The 11,207-nt window shown below is 36.7% G+C and overlaps 1 protein-coding gene across 1 annotated transcript; it reads right to left on the bottom strand.

Annotated features, from left to right (window-relative positions):
* Positions 1-5,510: 5,510 nt before the first annotated feature.
* Positions 5,511-10,979, bottom strand: LOC113301995 (transducin beta-like protein 3). The gene is made up of 13 exons (XM_026550820.1): positions 10,361-10,979; positions 10,069-10,218; positions 9,617-9,834; positions 9,208-9,493; positions 8,937-9,071; positions 8,196-8,308; positions 7,800-7,956; positions 7,450-7,696; positions 7,285-7,361; positions 6,927-7,046; positions 6,645-6,775; positions 6,394-6,568; positions 5,511-6,029 (listed from the first exon to the last, which is right to left on the bottom strand). The coding sequence occupies exons 1-13, from the start codon at positions 10,835-10,837 to the stop codon at positions 5,706-5,708; spliced, it is 2,610 nt and encodes an 869-aa protein (XP_026406605.1). The 5' UTR covers positions 10,838-10,979; the 3' UTR covers positions 5,511-5,705.
* Between the last annotated feature and the right edge of the window lie 228 nt (positions 10,980-11,207).

The raw sequence follows: 11,207 nt of genomic DNA, 5'->3' as shown, positions 1-11,207 counted from the left end.
GTGCTAAAGAGTATAAGAACAAAATGAAACTTGTGCATAATAGAAATATCTTAAGAAAGTCATTTTCTCCGGGTCAAAAAGTTCTTCTGTATGATACCCGCTTGCATCTTTTCCCTGGGAAGTTACGTTCTCGGTGGACGGGTCCTTTTATTGTTCGCACTGTCTTTTCTCATGGAGCTGTTGAGATCGAGACACCGGATGGTAGTAGTTCTTCGAAGGTTAATGGTCAGAGATTGAAACCCTTTTTAGAGCCCTTTCCTACAGGTGATATTGAGGAGGTCCCTCTGGAGGACCCTGTTTACCCTTGATTGACCATCGAGGCGATTGTATGTTGTATATTAGTTTTTGATTTCTCTCTTCACCCAGGTACTATCTTTCCGACTTCTCTCTTTACTAATTCCTCATGTTACTTTACTGTTTGGTATTGCTCTTTCATTAGAAACATTGAGGAAAATATTAGATTTAAGTTTGGGGGTGGGGAAGAAACTTTTTGTTAGCTTTTAGTTGTAATAAAAAAACTCCAGAGCCTAGAAATTTATTCTTATTAAGGTTGGCACTAACCAATCTAAGTGGATGGGAACATCTTGGTTGTAGGAGTTGAGGAACCAATCTGATTAGATGGAAACATCTAAAGAGTCTATTAATAAAAGCACAGAGCTCAGGTGTTAGAATTAAAAAAAAACATGGTAGTTTCGCCATATCTCGTTGAATCCTAATCCTTCTGTTTTTATTTTTTAAGTGATTTGGTGGGGCATACGATTCAAGTTGTTACCTTTGATAGGGTGGAATAGAGTGATTGAGATACCGCCGTAAAAAAAAAGAGACCAGACCATTAGACCAACCGGAATAAATTCAATAAAGTCGACCACTGGTGCCCTTGTATATGCCAGTTGTGTTGACCTAGAGTTAGGTTTATCGACCACTGATCCCCTTGTATATGCCAGTTGTGTTGATATTAGTCAGACCAGTATCTCAGTCCATTAGGATAGGTTCACCTTGGCAGAGGCCTTCAGACAGATATGGGAAACACCATTCACTTTTAACCATCTCTTTATACATCTTCTTAATCTTTCTATGTGATTGGTTGACTCCGGTTATGATGTACAGAAACTATCTGAGTAGAGCTCTGTCACTTATATATGAATTTTAGTATGTTGAGTGCAAACTCGTATACAACAATTGGAATTTCGCATCAGGGTACTTCCTCCTGTAGTCAATGAGAGTATGCCAACCAAGGAGATTCTTTAGTGCCTTCCAAGGTTCTGCGTAGATAGCTAGGGTCTGGAGTAAAGGTTTTGTGGGTACACCTCTGGTAAACCCTCCGGAGACAACACTCTGCCGCTAGGGCCATCTAGCAGTTTAACGGCTTGTTGCACGTGCTAAGTGTAGTCATTTTCATTTTATATTAGATTTGCTCGAGGACTAGCAAATAATAAGTTTGGGGGTATTTGATAGACACATTTTTGTGCATGAATTGTCATCAGTGTCTTTATTGCTAGTGCTTGATTTTTTACTTATTACGGTGTTTTTATGTTTGTGTAGGTGATTTTGGAGAAATACACTTGTGTGGAAAAAGTTGCTCAAAGAATGCTATTTGGACCCCTGGAGGACATTTGCTATACGGACCCCAGATTTGGCTAAGGGACACCCAAGGTTGTGCGTAGCCCAAATTCATCCTCAGCACCCATATGCTATTCGCACCCCGAAAAAGGATAGGGGCACTTCATCTTCAACATTTCAAAAATAAAAATGGCGGGAAAACATTTCCATTCACAGGCAGATTTTTCGATCGGATTTTGGAGGAGTTTTTGTGTGATTCAATTGCTGAAACTTCATGGGTAGTTGTGATATGTCCTAACAGAGCTGGTATGGGTGTTTGTTTCGATCAAATTTGGCTGGATAACTTGGTTTAATCCAAACAGGGAGTTGGAGGAAAAACATGAGCTTGCACGAGTTGTGAGGAATTTAAACGTGTACTGCACGTGCTTGGAAGAGTTGATCGATATTCTGGAGCGTGAAGAAGGTATAGAAGGAAAGAAATACGTATCCAGACGCGTGCAGGAGAAGAAAAAGGGAACAAAATATTCCCGAGAATATTTTCTTTGCTGCAGGAGTTATGAGGATTATTTGGAGTAATGGGGTGATATTTGAAGGCCTCTGTGGGTATATATAGGCTTCTGGTATCACATAGAAGGGGGCGGAGAGTTTGGGGTCGAGAGGAGAGCTCAGGAGGCGTGAATCAAGAGTTTTCAGAACTCTGTTTCTGCTGCTGCACCAAGAACACGAAGAACAAAAGACCACCAGAGGCAGTCGTTTATCAACACTGACAACGACAGCCACACGAGGGTCGCAGAGATACAACAACAACAGTTCTTTTCTATCTTTCTTTGTAACAGTGTTTTGCAACAATTATAAACGTTGCAAACACCCGATTTTCATTATTTTCTCTCCATTTCATCTTTGTAAATAAATTTTGAGCATGAATCAATACTTTGAGCAAGTTTATACAATGATGAGCTAAACCCATCCTCTGGGGCGACGGAGGAACCTATTTCGCCAATAAAATGTGGTAATCTTTATTTTATTTAATTTATGCAATTATTATATGATTATTTGCCTTGATAAATAAATAGAAAAAATGGTTTTTGTTAAACAATTGTTATTTCAATTGATGGAGCATGCTAGCCTAGGGTTTTGATGTCCCATACTTTCGATTTACAATTGTTATTTCTAAAAAATCAACTTTTGCAATATTTAGAATCAATATGAATGAAGGATTTGCATAATTATAATTAGAGAATATAAATTACTTTGATATTGGTAATTAGTGGAATCCATAGCCCCAGTCTTCTCCATATTTTTCATATCACTTTTATTTAAGTTTCCTATAATTTTTTATTTAAAATTAAGTCTAAAATCTGCTTTCACAAGTCTTGAACGAATCTTATTACTACAATAACATTGAAAATCACATCAGGTCTCATCCTCAAAATATGATATATGTTTTTTTCAATCGTGATGACCAACTATATCTTTCACGATACAATGTTGCATGTGTTGTAAATATACAGAACTAATAATGTCCGCGACTATTCACCAACATCACCACCATAAAACCACACATCGGCATTATTTTTCCACCACCACTGATATTATCGCCTCCACCACCACCGCTTCAACCAGCCACTACTAACCACTAATTTCTATTGATATAATTTTTATTAAAATTATTTATTAATGTAAAAATACATATTTATTAGACTAATTAAGAGGACATTTAATGATGAAAATTTAATAAACTATTCATTATAATATAAGAGATTAATGAGACATTAATTAATAAAATACTTAGAATTATTAATTTTAATTTGATCAAACCACAACCATGGATTTAGATTTCTCCAGAATGTATCCTGACCGCTCTTTATCTAGGCTAATTTGTCTAAACTATTTCTGATATTCTTGATGTCTTTGAACGTTAACACCCTACATTTTTTTTATTATATCGTAGTTTTGGACCTCACCTGTTTGCACCAATTTTAAAATCGTCGACATAAAATACTTGTGCTAGTGATGCAAGAACGCATGGCTCATCCTCATAAGTCATACCACATATTGCTCATATTTATATGTGTCAAATGGTAATCTCTCCAATATCCATTACAGGTATTCTGGTGTCAATAACATCCCATGGTGCTACAGAAATCAATTGCACTACCACGATATTCCCATCTACCAATCCACTATTTTGAGTTGTTCACAAAAATTCACTATCTTGTAAATCAATAGATAAAAACCAATCAAGAAGTGAATTATGGATATTGAGTCCTGAAATCTGCAAGCAAATTTAAGTTGATGTATGTACGTTGCAGTAGTAAACAACTTTTGTGAATTGGTTATTGCGAAAGAAAAAGAAAAACCAAACATCTAAAAGTAACTGCATATATATATATATATATATATATATATATATATACACAAACATTCCAACTACACCTTCAATCTCACCGGCTAATAAGTCAGTTTATTTTTACCACCCTTATGATACATTCTAAATGTCAATAGTAATATATAATCGCTGACTTGAGAGTGATAGTGATAGAGATAGGTTACATAATCCCATAGTAAACTGGAATCAAGTAACATAATATTCGAACGTGTTCCTTAGAGACCATGGTGCTTTCCTCCCTTATTGCTTTTGCGAAAAACCTGAAAATTCAGTACAAAACATTATGTTATGAAACCACCTCTCTAAGATATATTGAAATTAAGAAATATATATGATCATTGTTAACAAAAAATCATTTTCAAAACATAGTGGAAGACCATCGCTTCTTGGCCATTTCCAGAATCATTGAGGTCAGAGTTAATCTGACTTGTAGCTTTGACCGACAATCATTAAGAAAGTATGTATTCACTATTTGTACCTTCGGCTCATGATTTTGTCCAATTCTGCAAGACCTCGCATAAAATTATTAATTATCATGATTCTTTTTAAATCTCTACAAATCTATGAAAGTATTTATTGAGTAAACCTCTGTTAGATCTTCACATATATTCCATTGGAGAATTCACCTTGACAATGTCTAACTATCCCAATAAGCTTTCCTTACCGAAAATTAATTCTAATATATTAAATAACAATAAATTTGCATTTAATAAGAAAATGACCACAAACAACGTCATCGGAGATAAATTATTTTTTTCACTTAAACTTACGGAAAAATTGGAATGAGATTGTCTGGTTTATGTTGCCACCTAGAAAATACATACAACCACCATAAGAGCAAGGGCTATGAAATGAGTGTTTTTAACACTCATTCATTGCCAAATTGAGTGAGAGACTGAGTGAAAGAGTGTTTTTTGACCGTGGGAGCCTAAAAAAAGACACTGAACGGCTGATCTTTATCCGTTTGGAGAGAAAAATTCTCTCCAAGCGGCTTACATTTGCCTCCTCTCGTACTTTTTCTTTTTTTAATAATAAAACCCTAATTATGGGTCCCACATCTAAGAATTTTAAATTAATAAAACTCTAAAAATAGGTTTGAGAGGCAGAGTTTCAGCAGCTCAATGTGTTTTTTCTCCAAACGGTTGATTTTTAGCCGCTTAGTCTCCCCTTTCGCCCACTCATTGGCCCCAATGAATGTATGAGTGATTATTGATGAATGAGTGCGTGTTCTCACTCCATCGTAGAACCTAATTTGAGCAAATTCAGTGATAATCATTCATATTGAACGAGAACACTCACTCCATAGCCCTTGCTCTTAGAGAAGCTCCAAGACTTTGCCTTCCCTTCATATTCTCTATTCCATCCCCGTAGGACTTGACTATTGAGGATGAATTTATGTCAAATAGGGGATCTAAAATCATACGTGTCATCAATCTTTTCTTTTTTACCCAGTTCGCTTAGTACTATATCATGTACCAGGTAACCACGAATCTGGTACTAGATTTAGACAGCCCCATAAATCTAAGTACAAGAAGTCAAAGGAGTAGAAGGCCCAAAAGTTTCTGAAAAGGTTCTATTTCACAACATGCTATATCCTCTTTAGATTACAGGTTTTGGTTCGGAAAGTAACCTGTTCCATACATAGCAGCAAAAAGATATACACTGTTAAATTAACTCAAAACAATCGACGAGCAAAACTGAAATTACAAATAATGAAATAAATAAACTACTCCTTGTAATTGCCAAAAATATGAAATTACTGGACTGCTTTCTTAGATTTCACTTTCCCACTTTCTTTGGATTTCCTCGACTTACGTTTCTTTGAGGACAACTGTTTTGCCTCTGTAGGGGTATCTGTTTGTTCTGAATTGAGAACTTCTCCCAATTCATCAGAATGTTGAAGTGCGGATTCACCATTTGGTAGTCGTTGACTATCATTGGTTTCTAGTGGTTCTATAACCGACATCCCGTGAAGAGTGTAGTCCAACAAAAGTGTGCTTCTTTCGAGCCTGTCTGCTCTACTGAAATGACGCTGTGTATACGGTACAAGTCCTTCAAGTATTTCGCTGATGCCTTTTATCTGAAAATAAAATAAAATGAATATTATGTTTCTTAGTTAAGAAAACCACCATATATTCTTCTATCTATTATTTTAATTTTTGACCATTAGTATAATAGTATAAAGTGCATGTAATCTTAGGAAAACAAATATGAACTGGCAGGTTCAAATTCAATGCAGCCAGAACCCCTGGAAACTCATTTGGGAAATAAGAGGATACAAACTTTTTACCCCATATACCGAAGTAAATACTCCCTCCATTTCTGGAAAAGTGTTACTTTCACTTTTTCATTCTAGCCTAAAAATAGGCCAAATTGAAATAGTGAAAGTAACACTTTTCCAGAAACGGAGGTAGTATATGTTATGGTAAGATAAAAACAATTACCTCAATAATCTCTTTAGGGGGAAGGGTACTAAAAACTCGAGAAAGCACAAACTGTGCAACACTGCAAAGCTTAGGCTTTGAGTTCCATTCTCGAACGTATTCAAAAAGTTGATACTGTTCATCTATGCCAAGAGACTGAAGAGCTTTATCTACCTGATCCTCGGCATGTTTTTTCCTGCAAAGAGACTAGAGTTTTGTAAAATGAAATTTATATTGTGAAGAAATATAAGAAAGAAGTTATGATCACAGACCTGAAAAGTTCTGAAAATAAATCGAAAAGTTTATGGGGTCTGCGAAGTTCAAAAGCAATCTTAATTGCTTTGATATAATTAGCATCTGACAAAGCATTTTCCAACTCTTGACCTTTTAAAACACCTTCTTCCTGCATCAGCAGCACAGGGAGATCACAAAACAATAGTATGTAGGATCAGGAATTTCTTACCACACAATCAATACATTCAAGTTGAACCTACTTATTACATAAAAGGCAATGCTTGTCTGAAAAATAATGCATTAAAAGTGAAATGGCTTACTTCTTTTCGGAATGCTTCCTCCTTATCTTCAACAGTAGAGTCATGCCACAGATTTACAACAGCATCACCACCACCAGTAGCAAGCATCTCTGTTTTCTTTCCAACAGCCAATGCCCATACCTGAAACGGCGATATTGTTGAGCAACAGATGGAGCACATTACAGAGAAAAGCTAATGCTGAACTTATTATAACCGTAGGGATAATTTCCAGGCAATGGGTCAGTGACCCACTACATAACTCAAGCTCATGAGCCATAAAGAGAGAGCTCTCCATTTAGACGGTCTACATTCATTTGGCCGATACATGTGCACAGATATCCTAAAAAATATTACAACACGAAGCAGGATCAAAAAGAACCTTGTCTTCATGTTGGTCATAAGTAGCAATGCATTCGTTTGTTTTCACTGTCCATAGCTTTACCAATCCATCAGCTCCTATGAAAAAAAAATGATTTTGGTTAGAAAAAGTCAGGCAAATGTCATAAGAAACCATACAAATTAAAGTTCCAGTTAGCTTCTGTACCGCTCGAAACAAACTGGGTCCCACGAGTAAGAAACGATACACGTAAAATACTCGATGTATGCCCTTCAAATGTTTTTAAGCATGCACCATCAGATATTGCCCATATCTTTATCGTCTTATCACCAGACGCTGTGATTACACATTGATCAACTGGTGAAAATTCTACACACCAAATCCCCCTTTTGTGCCCTTTAAGCACTACCACGGATACTAGATCAGGAAGTCTCCATACACAAGCAGTACGATCCTACATAGCACAAAGACACACACAGGAGATTTCAATGTGCTTTACAAGTTGCAAGAACCATATTGCTCAAGTGTGGAATAATACAGCGCCAACTCTTGCTAACCTGTGAACCACTACAAACAAGATTGTCATTTGGCGCAACAGCCAAAGAGTTGATATCCTTATCATGGGCAGCCACAACAGCTTTAGCTCTAAGATTCATGATCTCGTTACCATTTTCTTGCAGACCGTCCCAGCTCCATACCTTTAATGTACGATCACTACAGAGAAGCGGAAACTATGATTTAATGTTTTAAAAAATTAAGAGAAAAAAATATTTGAAGATCTTAAATCCATAGATAGCTCCACATGAAAGAACATTAAATTATTTATTGACTGGATTTAGAAAGGATCATATAGGTAACAAAATGTCACAACATTAAGAGAACTTAGAAACTAAGATAATAAACTCAACATAGTTAGTCATATTCTCGTACATACATAGGTTGAGTAAACTGACCTACTACCACTAACAATGAAATTGTTTTTTTTCGTTGAGAATGCAACAGCTCCAACAGCTCCCATATGACCAGTACCAATGCCGATACAGGAACTGTTTTCCCATAGTCTAACCTGAAATCCAAAAGACATTCATCACTCAGACCTTAACTCAGAAGTAATCGGAATCAAGTTCTTTACAAAAAAAAAACTTTTAAGGTGAGGTGTTGCCTTGCATTGCTAACAGAGAAGAGAATGCTAAAAATAATAAAAATAATAATAATAAACATCGATCTATATGAAACATGAAATTACTTAGTTAAAAACAATTGGTATCCCTTAGCCATACTCATCTAGTGACCCCCACATTATAAAAAGAAACTGTTATGTCTTCTCTGGAGCTACAACAGCATCTACTTTGATTAATCTTCGCTTTACACCTGACACTTAAATTTAAATAGCATTTACATCTAGGTTTTGATCTTAAAGGGAATCTATGAAGCTTTAAGAGAAGACAAAAAAAGCCTCAAACGTATTTTAGAGATTCTTTTAAGCCCAAAAGGTATAGCATCAAATCAAGCCCGAGAGGCGCAATTACCAAGGTGTCAAAATTTTGAAAGGCATAAAGGTGCGCCTCAAAACGCCTTTTCAATTTAAACCATTACCCAACTATAACACTAATTAATCGAACACCAAAAGGTGTTAATCTCTAAAATTTAAGTGAAGTCGGAATGATCTGTAGAAAGATGAAACAGAGCCTTACACTGTTGTCCTTGCTTCCTGTTACTACAAGAGTTTTTCCAGAACTAGAAATACAAGTGTCGAGGCAGAGTACAATTTCAGAATGACCGGTCAAGACATAGGAACATGACATGCTTGCGAGGTCATACACTCGCACCTGCACATTAGTTCAAGTTATGAAAGTAAATTATAAATATGAAGATAGCATATGGAACCCATTGTGCAAGTACAACCATCTAACCTATCAATAGGATGATCAAAAAAGGCAATGAGAAAACAATCAACATACTTACCTGTTCAATGTTAGTTGCTACAGCAAGAAATTGCTCATCGTCACCCAAAAACTTCATATCCACAATCTCTTCATTGTAGCCCACAAGTCTTTTGCTTAGCTTCAAGCAGAAAGCCTCCTCGTCTGATTTTTCTAAAGAATAGAATAGAAACTGCTGGTCAGCAGTAAGACATAGTAATCCTTGATCTGAAGGCATTAGAACAGCTGCCACAAAGCCCCTCTTCAATTCATCCTTATTCGAGCTTATAGCAACGTCGGAAGATCCTTGCTCAAAGAGGCAGATAGCTCTGTTGAAGTCATCAAGTATTTTAATATATCCATTAGTGTATAAAATACAATAAAATGAGACGAATTATCAACAACTACAAAGTTTCCAGAAAGGAAATGGAATGGCAGTCTGATGACTTTACCCTTCTGAGTTCCATATCCTCACAACCCCACGCTCGCCGACAGTGAGAAAAAAAACTGGTGGTGAACTTTTCTTTTTCTTTGCAGTGCTCTTTTCATTTAAACCCAGTGAAGAATAAAAGTGTGTTCCGGGATGGATAACACAGACAGTTTCAACCATCTCATACGTTGGAACGGTCATCTCGAAGTTACGCTCATGCAGATCCCACAAGTTCACTACCTAAAAACAACAGGATAAGGGTGAGAACCCAATTATCAAACTATTACATATATACACAAACATTCTCTTGCTTGAATAAGGTATGTGAACGCAGCACATAAATGGTTTGTCTACGTTTCCGTAAACATCAATAACCATATTTAAAGGAGTGAGCCAGGATATACAAACAAAAACTAGTACAAAGTAATTACTTATATCATTCTAAATTAGAAAGAAAGGAAATTTAAACCATGCCTTATCTCTCCCACCACTGAGCAAGGTCCATCCATCTTCGGACAAAGCCAACGACGTCACAGTTGAGAAATGTTTATCAAACACTGCAATACATTTTCTACTTACAAGATGCCAAACTCGAACTTTTCCATCATCACTTCCCGAAAACAACTATAGCACCAATAAAAACGATTACCAAGTCATTTTGTAAGGTATAAGAAATAACCATAACAACCGAGAATACCAGCTTGAACCCAACAAATTTAGAATGTTGCAATCCAAAAATTAAAAGAAATATAGTTTAGAACTTTACCCACAGTTGATTAGGATGAAACAAAACACTAGTCACAACCTGCTCATGACCTTTAAAATTATGAGTGCAAAAACCTCCATCAACATCCCAAACACGAACTAATCTATCTTCTCCTGCTGTAGCAAGTATCCCCCCTGAAGCATCACAAGCCATAGCCCTTAAAGATCCTTCATGTCCCTTCCATTGACGCAAAGGTTTGGAAGTAGAGAGATCCCAGACAGTAATTAGTCTGCTACTGCTGGCAGAAAATAGAAATTTGTCATTAGGACTAAGAGTCAGAGCAGTAACACGTTCTGAATCTCCTTCAAGAGTTTTTATAATAGAAGAATTTGATGAATCAACGATTTTGATTTTATCATCACAACCACATGCTAGAAAACTTCCATCTGATGATACTGCGAAAGCACTTCCTTGTGAGTAGAACTGTTCAAGTGATGGTACACAACGATAGTTCTTCTTGTAGCTTGTTGTAGCCATGGTTAGGTCTTCGGATTGAAAATTTGAGGGAAATTTTGTTACGAGTGTTTGTTTATAAGAGCGAACGAAAAGGATGTGTTAGGGTTTTGGGTTTAAAGAGGGATGTCTTCGTCTGTGACAGCGGCTGGACACAAATGTAACCGAGTTTCTATTCCGAGTTTCCCACCGCAGTGTGCCCTAACTAGGGTTGCTCGGTTTGGGGACCGCACCTTCAGCGGCCGCATGCATGTTAGGGGCACGCCTAAATCCGGATCTCGGCACAAATCGTTATGAACACCCCTTAACAAATCCGTTTGTGCATGTTAGGGCACTTATCTGTTAGACCGGGTCTTACGGAGGTTCCCAACCTCTTCCCGGCTCTAAAAAGGGT

Source organism: Papaver somniferum, chromosome 8 (assembly GCF_003573695.1).
Source record: "Papaver somniferum cultivar HN1 chromosome 8, ASM357369v1, whole genome shotgun sequence".
Taxonomy (NCBI): domain Eukaryota; kingdom Viridiplantae; phylum Streptophyta; class Magnoliopsida; order Ranunculales; family Papaveraceae; genus Papaver; species Papaver somniferum.
This window is presented reverse-complemented; position numbering and strand designations above follow the sequence as displayed.